Source organism: Salmo salar, chromosome 03 (genome assembly GCF_965601325.2).
Source record: "Salmo salar chromosome 03, fSalSal1, whole genome shotgun sequence".
NCBI lineage: Eukaryota > Metazoa > Chordata > Actinopteri > Salmoniformes > Salmonidae > Salmo > Salmo salar.
Window position 1 is genome coordinate 85815001 of NC_138293.1, and position 15134 is coordinate 85830134.

The window sequence follows — 15134 nt, forward strand, 5'->3', positions numbered from 1 at the left end:
CTCTCTCTGTCGAGCCCCTTCTCTCTCTCTGTCGAGCCCCTTCTCTCTCTCTGTCGAGCCCCTTCTCTCTCTCTGTCGAGCCCCTTCTCTCTCTCTGTCGAGCCCCTTCTCTCTCTCTGTCGAGCCCCTTCTCTCTCTCTGTCGAGCCCCTTCTCTCTCTCTGTCGAGCCCCTTCTCTCTCTCTGTCGAGCCCCTTCTCTCTCTCTGTCGAGCCCCTTCTCTCTCTCTGTCGAGCCCTCTCTCTTTGACCCTCACTCACTCGTTCTTTCTACCGCACACACTCACAGTTTTCCTCTTTCCCAGATGAATGATCTGTTAAGAACCTTGATATCAGCTCATGTGATCTCAGACCAGCACAGGGATGGTTGTGTTCTGTTGTCTACCTGGCCCAGTGTCCGTCTATGAGCTGCTGGAAGTCTGATGCAGCTCTGTCCTGCTGTGCTTTCGCCATCACTCCCACACTCACAGCCTGTCTCATAGTCACCAGGGATGATGAGCAACAGCCATCTCTGTCCAGTTTCTCCTATGTTTAAAGTGTTTGGGAAGTCAAATGGTTATATAACAGGGTCTCCAGTGTCAGAACTATGCTTTGGATTACTGTGTGTACTAGAGTAATTCACTGTGACTACCTGTGAACATAACATGTATGAAATGTGAGTTCAGCTTTCCTGCTCTTTCGCTGCCAAGTGCCCACACAATATTTTCACAGTAATAGTTGTGTTTTCTGTTTGTAATATGGCCTGTCTGTTCAGGGCCAGCTCTAGCCTTTTGCGGGCCCTAAGCAAGATTTGGTTGGGGGGCCCCCCAACTCGCGGGCAAAACATTTTAGTGACCCCCCTCTTGACGGTTGAGAGAAGTAAATGTCCTGCAATTCTACATGTTGCCATGGGGCAGAAAGAACTGCAATTTTATAACATATATTTTATGCAATTCTACAGAGAGAAATTTGCAGTTTTTCAGCTAATTTCCTACCCATTTTGCCATGGGGTGGAGAGATTTTTACGGGTTTAAAGCAGATTTCCTGCAGTTCTACACATGTTGAAATGAATTATGCCATGTTAACATGATAGTCATTCTCACTCAGATAGGCTAACAAAACCATTGAGGGCCCCCTGGAGCTCAGGGCCCATGGGCACGTTCCCTGTGTGCCCAGTCAGGATACGACCATGATTACTACAAGTTTAAATAGCTAGCTAGACTAACTACCAATTAAAACATTGTTCGCTGACATGGATAGTTGAGTGACTGTCAGTGACTGACATAAAGAGAGAAAATGCTGATGCACAACCAAATTTTCTGTCTGTTTTTATCTCTGTGTCTGTAGTTACTGGCCGTAGAGGAGAGGCTGAGCCCCCAGGTGTTGTCTGCTCTAGAGGAAGACTCTCAGCTGTCCAGACTACTGGCCTGTCGCTCTCTGTCCAACCTGCTCAAACTGATAGGACCCAGTCTCCACCCAGATGCCCTGAACAACATCTACCCTGGTACTATACTGGTGTCTCCCTCTGTGTATCCTGTCTTTGTTAGAGCAAACAGGTCTTTCTCTCCTCTCTTCCACACAGTATCCCTATCTTTCATTCACTATTTCTTTCATTCTCTCTCCTTCTCTCTTTGTTCCTCTCTCAATCCTCTGTCATTCCCTCTGTCACTGACACACACACCTTTTTTCTACATATTTCTAGAATGCATCCATGATTGTTTATGATCCTATAGAAATAGATTTAGTTATTCTAATTTAGTCATTCTAATTTGTTCCTCTCCTGCTCTCTGTTTGTGTCTCTCTGTGTGTCTCCTATCTTTGCGTGTCTCTGGGTTCTTTCATAAATGTACTGTGTGTGTGTGTGTGTGTGTGTGTGTGTGTGTGTGTGTGTGTGTGTCTTCAGAGGTGCTGAAGCGTCTGGATGACAGCAGTGAGGAGGTGAGGGGCGTGGCCCTCAGGGCTCTGGGCCTATGGCTTGCCTCCCTGGGGAAAGACTACAACTCCCAGCTCTACAGTCAACACCTGGAGGTCCTGTTCCAGCAGCTGCTGCTGCACCTGGATGACCCAGACAGCCACGTGCAGGACACTGTGCTTGGTGAGACTCACAATCACACACTGGTCCAATCCTAAATCAACCCTTAGACCAGGAAGAGGGGTCATGACAACCCTTAGACCAGGAAGAGGGGTCATGACAACCCTTAGACCAGGAAGAGGGGTCATGAGAGCCCTTAGACCAGGAAGAGGGGCCATGACAACCCCTAGACCAGGAAGAGGGGCCATGACAACCCCTAGACCAGGAAGAGGGGCCATGACAACCCCTAGACCAGGAAGAGGGGTCATGACAACCCCTAGACGAGGAAGAGGGGCCATGACAACCCCTAGACCAGGAAGAGGGGTCATGATGGAAAAGATGGTATGGAGGAGAAACAGATGAGATTAGAAGACATGAGATGTTGATGAAGAGCACAGATACCATGATGGTGGTGGTGATGATAGCTAGTGAACATTGAAGTGAGTGAATATGGCTTGATGTTGATCAGGTGGGTAGCAGTAGTGCTCATGTTTCACAGGCTCTGTCCTGTCTCAGTCAGTCAGAGTTTAAAGAGTTGATCCCTACGTCTAACAGCCCCATACACATAACCACACTGCTAGGATATCAGATCCCCCTTTTCCGTCGTCTCAAAGGCTATCTATCCACCTTTTCCACTCCATTCATCTTTCACGCTGACCCGTGCGAAGCCCCCCACTCCACACACACACACACCACCACTCCCCTCGTCCATCATGGGGCCGGGAGTGGATCCAGAGGCAGAGGAGTGTGTGTGATTGACGCTCCGTCATCACCCCTGAAAAGCTACACACAACTTCCCTTCTGGATGACAGTGAGAATATAAGCGAAGGTCCTGTTCATGAACATGATTTACATCCCAACCACTGAACATCCTGTGGTCAAGGTTACTGATATGATACCCCGACACACAGCCAGAACACAGGATATTAACTCTGATAACGGTTTCAAACTGAGTGGAATCCACAGTATGGTGGCTGTTGCTGCATCAGCTCTGTCCGGGGTTGTCACAAACTGTTCCCTACATAGTCAACTACTTGGCCCTGGTCAAAGGTAGTGCACTATAAAGGGAATAGGGTGCCATTTGGGATACAGACCATTGATGTTCTTTTCCATCCATATGAAGATGGGAGAATATGGTTGAATCATCAGCGTTCACCAGCCGTTGGTCACAGATAATCAAGGAGAACCCTCCATGAGAAGCAGAGTGTAACTCCAGCAGTGTTCTCAGCTAAGGCCCCAGATCCACACTACAGGAAACACACTCAGACCTTCTGCCAATAAATAACACACACGTATGCACATTGCACACACACACAAAGACAGATACTCATGCACACATGTACACACACACAAATAGCCATGAAACCACAGAACCGTCAAACCCTGTCGGAAAACACCAGGCATGAGAGGAGGAAGAGACAGGGAGGAAAGGGGTGAAAGAGGGATGAGAGAGAGATGAAAGAGAGGGGGATAACATGGGATGGCTGTGTGGAAAGATGAGGGAGAGGGGTCTCCATGTGGTTGTGATTAAGGGGTTGTTCTCCTGGGTAGAGGGGGGGGCTGGAGGCTCACATTAGCCCGCTAAGGGCTGCCTATCCTGGGTGTGATGGTACAGGGAGTGGGTGTAGAGGGTTGGGGTTAATAACAGGTTTTGGGGTCAATTCCATGTCAATTCAGTCAGTTCAAGGGGTGAGTTCAAATTCCAATTTCAGTGTCCCTCAGAAAATGCTTCCTGAATTGACTGAGTTGAAATGGAATTGACCCCAACCCTGGTCAATTGATACAGCCAGTAGGAAGGGAGGATAGCTGTGTGTGTGTGATATTCATGCATACATGCACTGCTCTGCTGTAAACGTGTGTGTGTGTGTGTGTGTGTGTGTGTGTGTGTGTGTGTGTGTGTGTGTGTGTGTGTGTGTGTGTGTGTGTGTGTGTGTGTGTGTGTGTGTGTGTGTGTGTGTGTGTGTGTGTGTGTGTGTGTGTGTGTGTGTGGATGAGCTCACCCAGTGCTGACTGATAGCTGTGTCGTACCCATAACCACAATCCACCCCACAAATCTGGAGACATTCTTTGTCTCATGTCTGTGTTTGAAGCTTTTTTCCTCCTCCTTCCATCTCTCTCTCTCTTCTTTTCTTTCCCGCTTCTATTCTTTTATTCTTGATCCCATTCTTATATGGTTCTTGAATTTCAAAGTCACATCTCCCAAGAGCTTGATGTCTGCTGCTCCTCTGACAGTATGATGGACAGTACTGCCACTCCTCCCTCTCTCCCCCTCTCTCATCCCTCTTTCCCTCTTCCCATAATTCCTTCCTCCCATAATCCCACAGCCCTGGCAGCGCGGCTGCTGCTCCCTGCTCCACACACACACACACACACACCCCATGGTTGGCACACACATTCAGGGGAATCACCGGATCTCCTCTCATCACAAGTCATCATTGTTCTCCTTTGTTCAAAAGAGCTCAGAGAAAGAAAAAAACTATTTATACACACTAGTCGCAAAAATCCCCCTTGGTCACCACTTGAGGAACAAAGCGGATTCCGATGGGTATGGAATGATGACTTGACGTGAACTAACTCATCCCAACTGACAGGAGTATCAACACTGTACAGCTTCAGTTACACCATGTGGTTTCCTCAACACTTACTGTTGGCACTACTTCAAGTAATTCCATAGCATCTTTATTATCATTAAATACCAGTGGTATCTGTCCTGTTGGAGTGGATGTCACTGTGGTGCAACACCGCCATCTGGTGGTGAAAGGGACTATTCACTTTTTTTTCACCTTTATTTGACCAGGTAGGTCAGTTAAGAACAAGTTCTCATTTACAACTGCGACCTGGCCAAGATAAATCAAAGCAGTGCAACAAAAACAACAACACAGAGTTACACATAAACAAACATACAGTCAGTAACACAATAGAAAAATCTATGTAGAGTGTGTGCAAATGTAGAAGAGTAGGGAGGTAAGGCAATAAATAGGCCATAGAGGCAAAATAATTACAATTTAGCATTAACACTGGAGTGATAGATGTGCAGAAGATGATGTGCAAGTAGAGATACCGGGGTGCAAGAGGGTAAGTAATAATATGGGGATGAGGTAGGTAGATAGATGGGCTATTTACAGATTGGCTGTATACAGGTACAGTGATCGGTAAGCTGCGCTGACAGCTGGTGCTTAAAGTTAGAGAGGGAGATATAAGTCTCCAGCTTCAGTGATTTTTGCAATTCATTCCAGTCATTGGCAGCAGAGAACTGTAAGGAAAGGCAGCCAAAGGAGGTGTTGGCTTTGGGGGTGACCAGTGAAATATACCTGCTGGAGCGTGTACTACGGGCGGGTGTTGCTTTGGTGACCAGTGAGCTGAGATAAGGCAGGGCTTTACCTAGCAAAGACTTATAGATGACCTGGAGCCAGTGGGTTTGGCGACATATGTAGTGAGTGCCAGCCAATGAGAGCATACAGGTCGCAGTGGTGGGTAGTATATGGGGCTTTGGTGACAAAACGGATGGCACTGTGATAGACTACATCCAGTTTGCTGAGTAGAGTGTTGGAGGCTATTTTGTAAATTACATCGCCGAAGTCAAGGATCGGTAGGATAGTCAGTTTTACGAGGGTATGTTTGGCAGCATGAGTGAAGGATGCTTTGTTGAGAAATAGGAAGCCGATTCTAGATTTCATTTTGGATTGGAGATGCTTGATGTGAGTCTGGAAGGAGAGTTTACAGTCTAACCAGACACCTAGGTATTTGTAGTTGTCCACATATTCTAAGCCAGAACCGTCCAGAGTGGTGATGCTAGTCAGGCGGAAGGGTGCGGGCAGCAATCGGTTGAAGAGCATGCACTTAGTTTTACTACCATTTAAAAGCAGTTGGAGGCCACGGAAGGAGTGTTGAATGGCTTTGAGGCTCATTTGGAGGTTTGTTAGCACAGTGTCCAAAGAAGGGCCAGATGTATACAGAATGGTGTCGTCTGCACAGAGGTGGATCAGAGAATCACCAGCAGCAAGAGTGACATCATTGATATATACAGAGAAAAGAGTCGGCCTGAGAATTGAACCCTGTGGTACCCCCATAGAGAATACCAGAGGTCCGGACAACAGGCCCTCCGATTTGACACACTGAACTCTATCTGAGAAGTAGTTGGTGAACCAGGCGAGGCAGTCATTTGAGAAGCCAAGCCTATTGAGTCTGCTGATAAGAATACGGTGATTGACAGAGTCGAAAGCCTTGGCCAGGTCGATGAAGCCGGCTGAACAGTACTGTCATTTATCGATGGCGGTTATGATATCGTTTAGGACCTTGAGGGTGGCTGAGGTGCACCCACGACCAGCTCGGAAACCAGATTGCATATTGGAGAAGGTACAGTGAGATTCGAAATGGTCGATGATCTGTTTGTTAACTTGGCTTTCGAAGATTTTAGAAAGGCAGGGCAGGATGGATATAGGTCTATAACAGTTTGGGTCTTGAGTGTCTCCCCGTTTGAAGAGGGGGTGATGGCCGCGGCAGCTTTCCAATCTTTGTGGATCTCAGACGATACGAAAGAGAGGTTGAATAGGCTAGTAATAGGGGATGCAACAATTTCGGTAATTTTAGAAAGAGAGGGTCCAGATTGTCTAGCCCAGCTGATTTGTAGGGATCCAGATATTGCAGCTCTTACAGAACATCCGCTGTCTGGATTTGGGTGAAGGAGAAGCGGGGGGGGGGCTTGGGCAAGTTGCTGCAGGGGGTGCTGAGATGTTGGCCGGGTTAGGGGTAGCCAGGTGGAAAGCATGGCCAGTTGTATAAAAATGCTTATTGAAACTATCGATTATCGTAGATTTATCTGTGGTGACAGTGTTTCCTATCCTCAGTGCAGTGGGCAGCTGGAAGGAGATGCTCTAATTCTCCATGGACTTTACAGTGTCCCAAAACTTTTTAGAATTAGTGCTACAGGATGCATATTTCTGTTTGAAAAAGCTAGCCTTAGCTTTCCTAACTGACGGAGTATATTGGTTCCTGACTTCCCTGAAACGTTGCATATCGCGGGGGCTATTCGATGCTAATGCAGAATGCCACAGGATGTTTTTGTGCGTGTCAAGCTCAGTCAAATCTGGGGTGAACCAAGGGCTGTATCTGTTCTTAGTTTTACATTTTTTGAATGGGGTATGCTTATTTAAGATGGTGAGGAAATTACTTTTAAAGAACAACCAGGCATCCTCTACTGACGGGATGAGGTCAATATCCTTCCAGGACACCCGGGCCAGGTCGATTAGAAAGGCCTGCTCGCTGAAGTGTTTTAGGGAGCGTTTGACTGCGGACCCATTACGCACGCAGGCAATGAGGCAGTGATCACTGAGATCCTGGTTGAAGACAGCAGAGGTGTATTTAGAGGGCAAGTTGGTCAGGATGATATCTGGTTACCCATGGTTACGGATTTAGGGTTGTACCTGGTAGGTTCCTTGATAATTTGTGTGAGATTGAGGGCATCTAGCTTAGATTGTAGGATGGCCGGGGTGTTAAGCATGTCCCAGTTTAGGTCACCTAACAGTACGAACTCTGAAGATAGATGGGGGGGGGGGGGGGGGGCGATCAATTCACATATGGTGTCCAGGGCACAGCTGGGGGCTGAAGGGGGTCTAAAACAAGCGGCAACGGTGAGAGACTTGTTTCTGGAGAGGTGGATTTTTAAAAGTAGAAGCTCAAATTGTTTGGGAACAGACCTGAATAGTATGACAGAACTCTGCAGGCTATCTCTGCAGTAGATTGAAACTTCACCCCCTTTGGCAGTTCTATCTTATCTGAAAATGTTATAGTTAGGGATGGAAATGTCAGGATTTTTGGTGGCCTTCCTAAGCCAGGATTCAGACACGGCTAGGACATCCGGGTTGGTGGAGTGTGCTAAAGCAGTGAATAAAACAAACTTAGGGAGGAGGCTTCTAATGTTAACATGCATGAAACCAAGGCTTTTACGGTTACAGAAGTCAACAAATGAGAGCGCCTGGGGAATGGGAGTGATGCTGGGGGCTGCAGGGCCTGGGTTAACCTCTACATCACCAGAGGAACAGAGGTGGAGTAGGATAAGGATACGGCTAAAGGCTATAAGAAGTGGTCGTCTAGTGCGTTCGGAACAGAGAGTGAAAGGAGCAGATTTCTGGGCGTGGTAGAATAGATTCAAGGCATAATGTACAGACAAGGGTATGGTAGGATGTGAGTACAGTGGAGGTAAAGGCACTGGGCATTGAGTGACGATGAGAGAGGTTTTGTCTCTGGAGGCACCATTTAAGCCAGGTGAGATCACCGCATGTTTGGGGGGTGGAACAAAGGGGCTAGCTAAGGCATATTGTGCAGGGCTGGAGGCTCTACAGTGAAATAAGACAATCACTAACCAAAACAGAAATAGACAAGGCATATTGACATTAGGGAGAGGCATGTGTAGCCGAGTGATCATAGGGTCCCGTGAGTAGCTAGGCGAGCTGGAGACACGGCGATTCAAACAGCTAGCAGGCCGGGGCTAGCAGATGGGCCTCCGGGGGACGTCGCAACGGAAGAGCCTGTTGAAACCCCCCCGGATGGTTACGTCGGCAGACCAGTCGTGATGGATCGGCGGGGCTCGGTGTCGGCAGTAAAGGGTCCAGGCCAATTGGCAAAAGAGATATTATAGCCCAGGAATTAGCTGATGGATCTCTTTGGCTAGCCGGGAGATGGGCTTAGCTCCAGGCTAGCTCCAGGCTAACTGGTGCTTGCTTTGGGACAGAGACGTTAGCCAGGAATAGCCACTCAGATAGCAGCTAGCTAGCTGCGATGATCCGGTGTAAAGGTTCAGAGCTTGCGGTAGGAATCCGGAGATGTGGTAGAGAAAAAGCAGTCCGATATGCTCTGGGTTGATATCACGCTGTGCAGACTGGCAGGAATTGACCGGGCTGAGGCTGGCTGATGTCCGAGTTAACAGTGATGACCACTAGCAGTGGCTAACTGACTAGTAGCTAGTTAGCTGGCTAGCTCCTGATGGGGGTTCTGGTTCTAAAGTATAAAAAATAGCAGATCTGTACCACATTGGGTGAGGCGGGTTGCAGGGGAGTATGTTCAGTCCGTAGATGGAAATTGAGATAAAAAATTTTACAAATATATACGAAATATAAACGAATAAAACGATATATACACGGGACCAGACAAGACAAAACAGACGTCTGACTGCTACACCATCTTGGAAAGTTATGATACATCATGGCCTGCAAACAAGGTTATTTACCATTGCTGGAATTCAGATTATGCTCCTAGTGTTGCTATATGATAGGCTTTTACAGTACAGGTGTATTGATGTGACTTGTAATACATCAAATATATCTTATTCCACCATCTTTGTTATATGTTTACTTTGACAATGTAGCTAAGTTTATTGAATTGAATTGAGAGAATGATTGATAGGTGTGAATGATTTCGAGTCCCATGACTTCCTGAACACTAGGAAACAATGAGTTGTGCTGTTCAGAAGTGTCAATAGCTCTACATTTGTAGTGACAACTTTTACAGTAAGTGCTAAATCCAAATTTAGGATTTGTTTGGAAACAATTATTACACACATGTATTTCAAGTTCAGATTCAGCCGTAAACAAAGCTATCAAGAGCTGACTCATTCCAGGAAGTCCTAATGTTTTTTGGGTTATTATGTTCCAGAAATGGCGTCCTCCAGTCTCTTGTCTGATCAGATCCAGTGCTCTATCTGTCTGACTGTGTTCGCTTAGCCCGTCACCACTCCATGCGGACACAATTTCTGCATGGCCTGTATCAGTGGACACTGGAATACCACTGAACAGTGCCAGTGTCCAATGTGTAAAGAGACATTCTAAAGGAGACAGCTATAAATCAACAAAACACTCAGAGATGTTGCTGATCATTTTAAGCGAGTGCAAGACAGAGATGGAGAAGTGTCCTGTGATGTTTGCACTGGGACGAACCTCAAGGCCTGATTTACCAACAACGATGAGACTGCCTATTGGGAGGTCAGAGACCTGACCGTGTGGTGCCAGGACAACAACCTCTTTCTCAACATGATCAAGACAAAGGAGATGATTGTGGACTACAGGAAAAAGAGGACCGAGCACTCCCCCATTCTCATCAATGGAGCTGTAGTGGAGCAGGTTGAGAGCTTCAAGTTCCTTGGTGTCCACATCACCAACAAACTAACATGGTCCAAGCACACCAAGACATTCGTGAAGCGGGCACGACAAAACCTATTCCCCCTCAGGAGACTGAAAAGATTTGGCATGGGTCCTGAGATCCACAAAAGGTTCTACAGCGGCAACATTGAGAGCATCCTGACGGGTTGCATCCCTGCTTGGTATGGCAACTGCTCGGCCTCCGACCGCAAGGCACTACAGAGGGTAGTGTGTACGGCCCAGTACATCACTGGGGCCAAGCTTCCTGCCATCCAGGACCTCTATACCAGGCGGTGTCAGAGGAAGGCCCTAAAAATGGTCAAAGACTCCAGCCACCGTAGTCAAGCGGTACCGGAGCGCCAAGTCTAGGTCCAAGAGACTTCTACCCCCAAGCCCACCCTCCCCCCCAAACACTGTAGAGCTCAGAAAGAGAGATGGAAAGAGAGAGAACCTGCACACTGTCTGCTATCACATCAGTAGTGTATTCCATTGAGAGAAGCCAGGCTGAGCTCATTGCAGTGGTTGAAGAGAAGCAGAAAGCAACTGAGAGATGGGCTGAAGGGCTCATTAAAGAGCTAGAGCAGGAAAACACTGAGCTAAAACACCCTGAGGACCACCAGCTTCCCATCCCTCTGCACCATTCCACACACCAGGGACTGGTCTGAGATGAGTGTTCACCGTGACCTGTGTGTGGGGATCATGATGAGAGCTCTTTTTAAGCTATCAGAGACTTCACGAAAACTTTTCTGAGCTTGAGAATTTCAAAATGGAGATTAATGAATTGAAGTTTATGTTGAATATAATTCAGCGGTGGTCAGTGGATGTGACTTTGGATTCTGATACTGCATGACAATACCTTATCCTGTCTGAGGAGTGAAACATGGAGACAAAAGAATCTCCCGGACAATCCTAAAAGGTTAACTAACAATGGGTCTGTGTTGGGACACCAGGGCTTCTCAGGGAAATTCTACTATGAGGTGCAGGTGAAAGGGAAGACTAACTGGTGGATGGGAATGGCCAGGGAGTCCATCATCAGGGAAAATATGTTGTTACTGAACTGGATAATGGATTTTGGGCTTTGGGACTGCATGACATTGAGTACCAAGTCTCTACATCACCTTCGATCTGCCTCCACCTGAGAGAGAAGCCCAAGAAGGTGGGGGTGTTTGTTGATTATGAGGAGGGCGAGGTCTCATTTTGCAATGTGGAGAACAGGTCTTATCTTCTGTTTCACTGGATGTGACTTTACTGAAAAAACTCTGCATTCTTCAACCCCGGTGTTAATATTGATTGTGATAACTCTGCTCCATTGGACATCTCCCTTGTCAATCACTCAGACTGAGAACGGTATTGTGTACAAAAGTAACAAGTACAGAAATGTTGCCAAAAATTACTATTAAAATCAATGTATCGTTGCAAATATTCTCTGGTGGTTGCTTCACTGTCAGTCCTCATAAATACAATTGCATTGAATCAAATTATTCATTTCCAATGAATGATTGCAGCTCGTGACAATAATCCACCCCAACATCTTGACTTTGATATTGTGTGTGTGTGTGTGTGTGTGTGTGTGTGTGTGTGTGTGTGTGTGTGTGTGTGTGTGTGTGTGTGTGTGTGTGTGTGTGTGTGTGTGTGTGTGTGTGTGTGTGTGTGTGTGTGTGTGTGTGTGTGTGTGTGTGAGAGAGAGAGTTTACTGTCACTTATTTGTGTGTGTCCAGAGGTCCTGAAGACCGGCAGTGGCGTCCACCCAGCCCTCCTTAAGCAGGAAGTGGAAGCCGTGAGGGACAAACAGCGCACCCCTGTCTACTGTGACCAACTGCTCCAGCACATCCACTCTCAACGCAAGGATACGGTGTAGAGATGCATACTATTGGAAAGATCTACTGATGTGACAATACTGGTCAAATTAAGATCCTATATCTGTATATAATCTAGACATCATATATATTATATTTCTATGGCATACCAAGAAAAACAAACCTGGAACTCTCTCTCACACACACATACAGTATATACACACACACAGCTGTCACTAAGAGAGTGATACAATGATATGGGCATCCCGAGATACGACTTGACACATTGTATCTATGTATCTAACAGCACTAAGGCAGGTATCTATTTGTTGTACCCTGTACAACAAGAATATTGTCCAACTGCTTAGGTTCTCTTAAAGCTCAAAACTGTTACCCTTTCCTTTTTCAAATCTTCCCCAGAACACATGGTTGTACTCTGTGATTTTGTTTGTTCATTACTATGCTTTTTAATTGGTTCCTCAAAAAGTGTGTGCATTTATTGAACTCTTATCAGAAAATATTTTATGTTGATTGTTGACATTTCATTCTGTTGTGCCTTGATTTCTAGACTGAATTGACTTTATCTTTGATAAATATAATACATTTTCACTAAGTGCACCGTGGTTTGCTTTCTTTTGTGATGTGTGGTCACACTAGTGTTCCAAATGGCATACAGGGGAAGGGGCATTCAAATTGTCATGCAGGGTATTGTGGTGTATGGGTTCTAAAAACCTTTTATTTGTGACATATACTCAGTGGCCAGTTTATTAGGTACACCCATCTAGTACCGACACCCCTTTGCTTATAGAACAGCAGGAATTCTTTGGGGTATGGAAAAGTTGCTCAATTGGTATCAATGGACCTAACATGTGCCAGGAAAACATTCCCCACACCATTACACCACCACCACCAGCCTGTACCGTTGACACCAGGCAGGGTGGGGCCATGGACTCATGCTGCTTACGCCAAATCCTGACTCTGCTATCAGCATGAAGCAACAGGAACTGGGATTCGTCGGACCAGGCAATGTTTTTCCACTCCTCAATTGTCCAGTACTGATGATGGCGTCCCCACTGGAGCCACTTCTTCATGTTTTTAGCTGATAGGAGTGGAACCTGGTGGTGTTGTCTGCTGCAGTAGCCCATCTGTGACAAGGACTGACGAGTTGTGTGTTCTGAAATGCCATTCTGCACACCACTGTTGTACTGCGCCGTTATTTGCCTGTTTGTGGCCCGCCTGTTAGCTTGCACGATTCTTGCCATTCTCTTTCGAACTCTCAACAACAAGGGTTTTTTTCCTTCAGGACTGCCGCTGACTAGATGTATTTTTGTTTGTCGCACCATTCTCCGGTAAACCCTAGACTGTCATGCGTGAAAAGCCCAGGAGGCCAGACGTTTCTGAGATGCTAGAACTGGCGTGCCTGGCACCGACGGTCATACCACGCTCAACGTTACTTGTTTTGCCCATTCTAAAGTTCAATCAAACAGTAACTGAATGCCTCAATGCCTTTCTGCCTGATTTATATACAGTAGCAATTTTAGCATGTAAATCTTGGTGGTGCAAAAAAAAAAAAAGTGATGCATTCCAGCAAAGCCATTACACATACAACACTAAACAATACATTAATTGCACTATAACAGTGACAAACGGTGCCCACAAACTGTTAGGGCCTAAATAAAGCTGTCCCAACAGCAGTCCCAACATCTTACCACTGCTACATCTGGCTATCAGCAGCATGGAGTGAATCTTTACCACTGTTACATCTGGCTATCAGCGGAGCCTTGTCTGGCAGTGAAACTGTTCATTCAGCCTCATTTACTGCCTTTAAAAAAATATATATTCATAGCTGATATGGCTGACTTGCTTAAACAAATGGGGTTTCTACTGACAATTGAGATGTACAAACTATGGCATAAGGGGACGACAAGCAGATAAGAGGCAATCCGTAATTTCGAAGACATTAGTGAGCGAGCGACGACAGACGTAGGCAATATAAATATTTCTTTAGCACTTTTGAAATGTACAGCAACAGAATTCAGAACATGGGCCGTTCTTACAGTGTATTCCCTGTACAACAAGTCAGAACCGTAGGATAAATAAAGGGGGCATATAAATAGACAATGAAAGCTCTTACAATATTCAATGATTACATTTTTCAAAAACAGGTTATATGCTACATGTGCATCACCAAGTTAGAACTGTAGGCAAAAATAAGAGGTGAAAATAGACCAAATCATTGAACGCCGTTTGGGTCTTTGTGTGTCAAAAAAAATACACGTCATATAACACTATTTGACGCATTAAATTAGCTTTTAATTTGACACGTCAAATAACACAATTCTATTATAGAATGTTGTGTGTGCTGAATTTGCACGTGCGGTCACAAACGATGTGTTTACAGTCGTGGCCAAAAGTTTTGAGAATGAAACAAATATTAATTTCCACAAAGTTTGCTGCTTCAGTGTCTTTAGATATTTTTGTCAGATGTTATTATGGAATACTGAAGTATAATTACAAACATTTCATAAGTGTCAAAGGCTTTTATTGACAATTACATGAAGTTGATGCAAACAGTCAATATTTGCAGTGTTGACCCTTCTTTTTCAAGACCTCTGCAATCTGCCCTGGCATGCTGTCAATTAACTTCTGGGCCACATCCTGACTGATGGCGGCCCATTCTTGCATAATCAATGCTTGGAGTTTGTCAGAATTTGTGGGTTTTTGTTTGTCCACCCGCCTCTTGAGGATTGACCACAAGTTCTCAATGGGATTAAGGTCTGGGGAGTTTCCTGGCCATGGACCCAAAATATCGATGTTTTGTTCCAAGCCACTTAGTTATCACTTTTGCCTTATGGCAAGGTGCTCCATCATGCTGGAAAAGGCATTGTTCATCACCAAACTGTTCCTGGATGGTTGGGAGAAGTTGCTCTTGGAGGATGTGTTGGTACCATTCTTTATTCATGGTTGTATTCTTAGGCAAAATTGTGAGTGAGCCCACTCCCTTGGCTGAGAAGCAACCCCACACATGAATGGTCTCAGGATGCTTTACTGTTGGCATGACACAGGACTGATGGTAGCGCTCACCTTGTCTTCTCCGGAAAAGCTTTTTTCCGGATGCCCCAAACAATCGGAAAGGAGATTCATCAGAGAAAATGACT

The 15134-nt window shown here is 45.9% G+C and overlaps 1 protein-coding gene across 1 annotated transcript in view; it reads left to right on the forward strand.

Moving 5' to 3' along the window:
• Positions 1-12592, forward strand: part of LOC106606483 (dynein axonemal assembly factor 5) — an 80104-nt gene extending 67512 nt beyond the window's left edge. The window contains exons 11-13 of the mRNA XM_045715633.2: positions 1325-1481; positions 1881-2072; positions 11899-12592. Of these exons, the coding sequence (XP_045571589.1) occupies positions 1325-1481; positions 1881-2072; positions 11899-12038 (489 nt within the window). The 3' untranslated portion in view covers positions 12039-12592. The remainder of the gene's footprint in view (positions 1-1324; positions 1482-1880; positions 2073-11898) is intronic.
• Positions 12593-15134: the final 2542 nt, after the last annotated feature.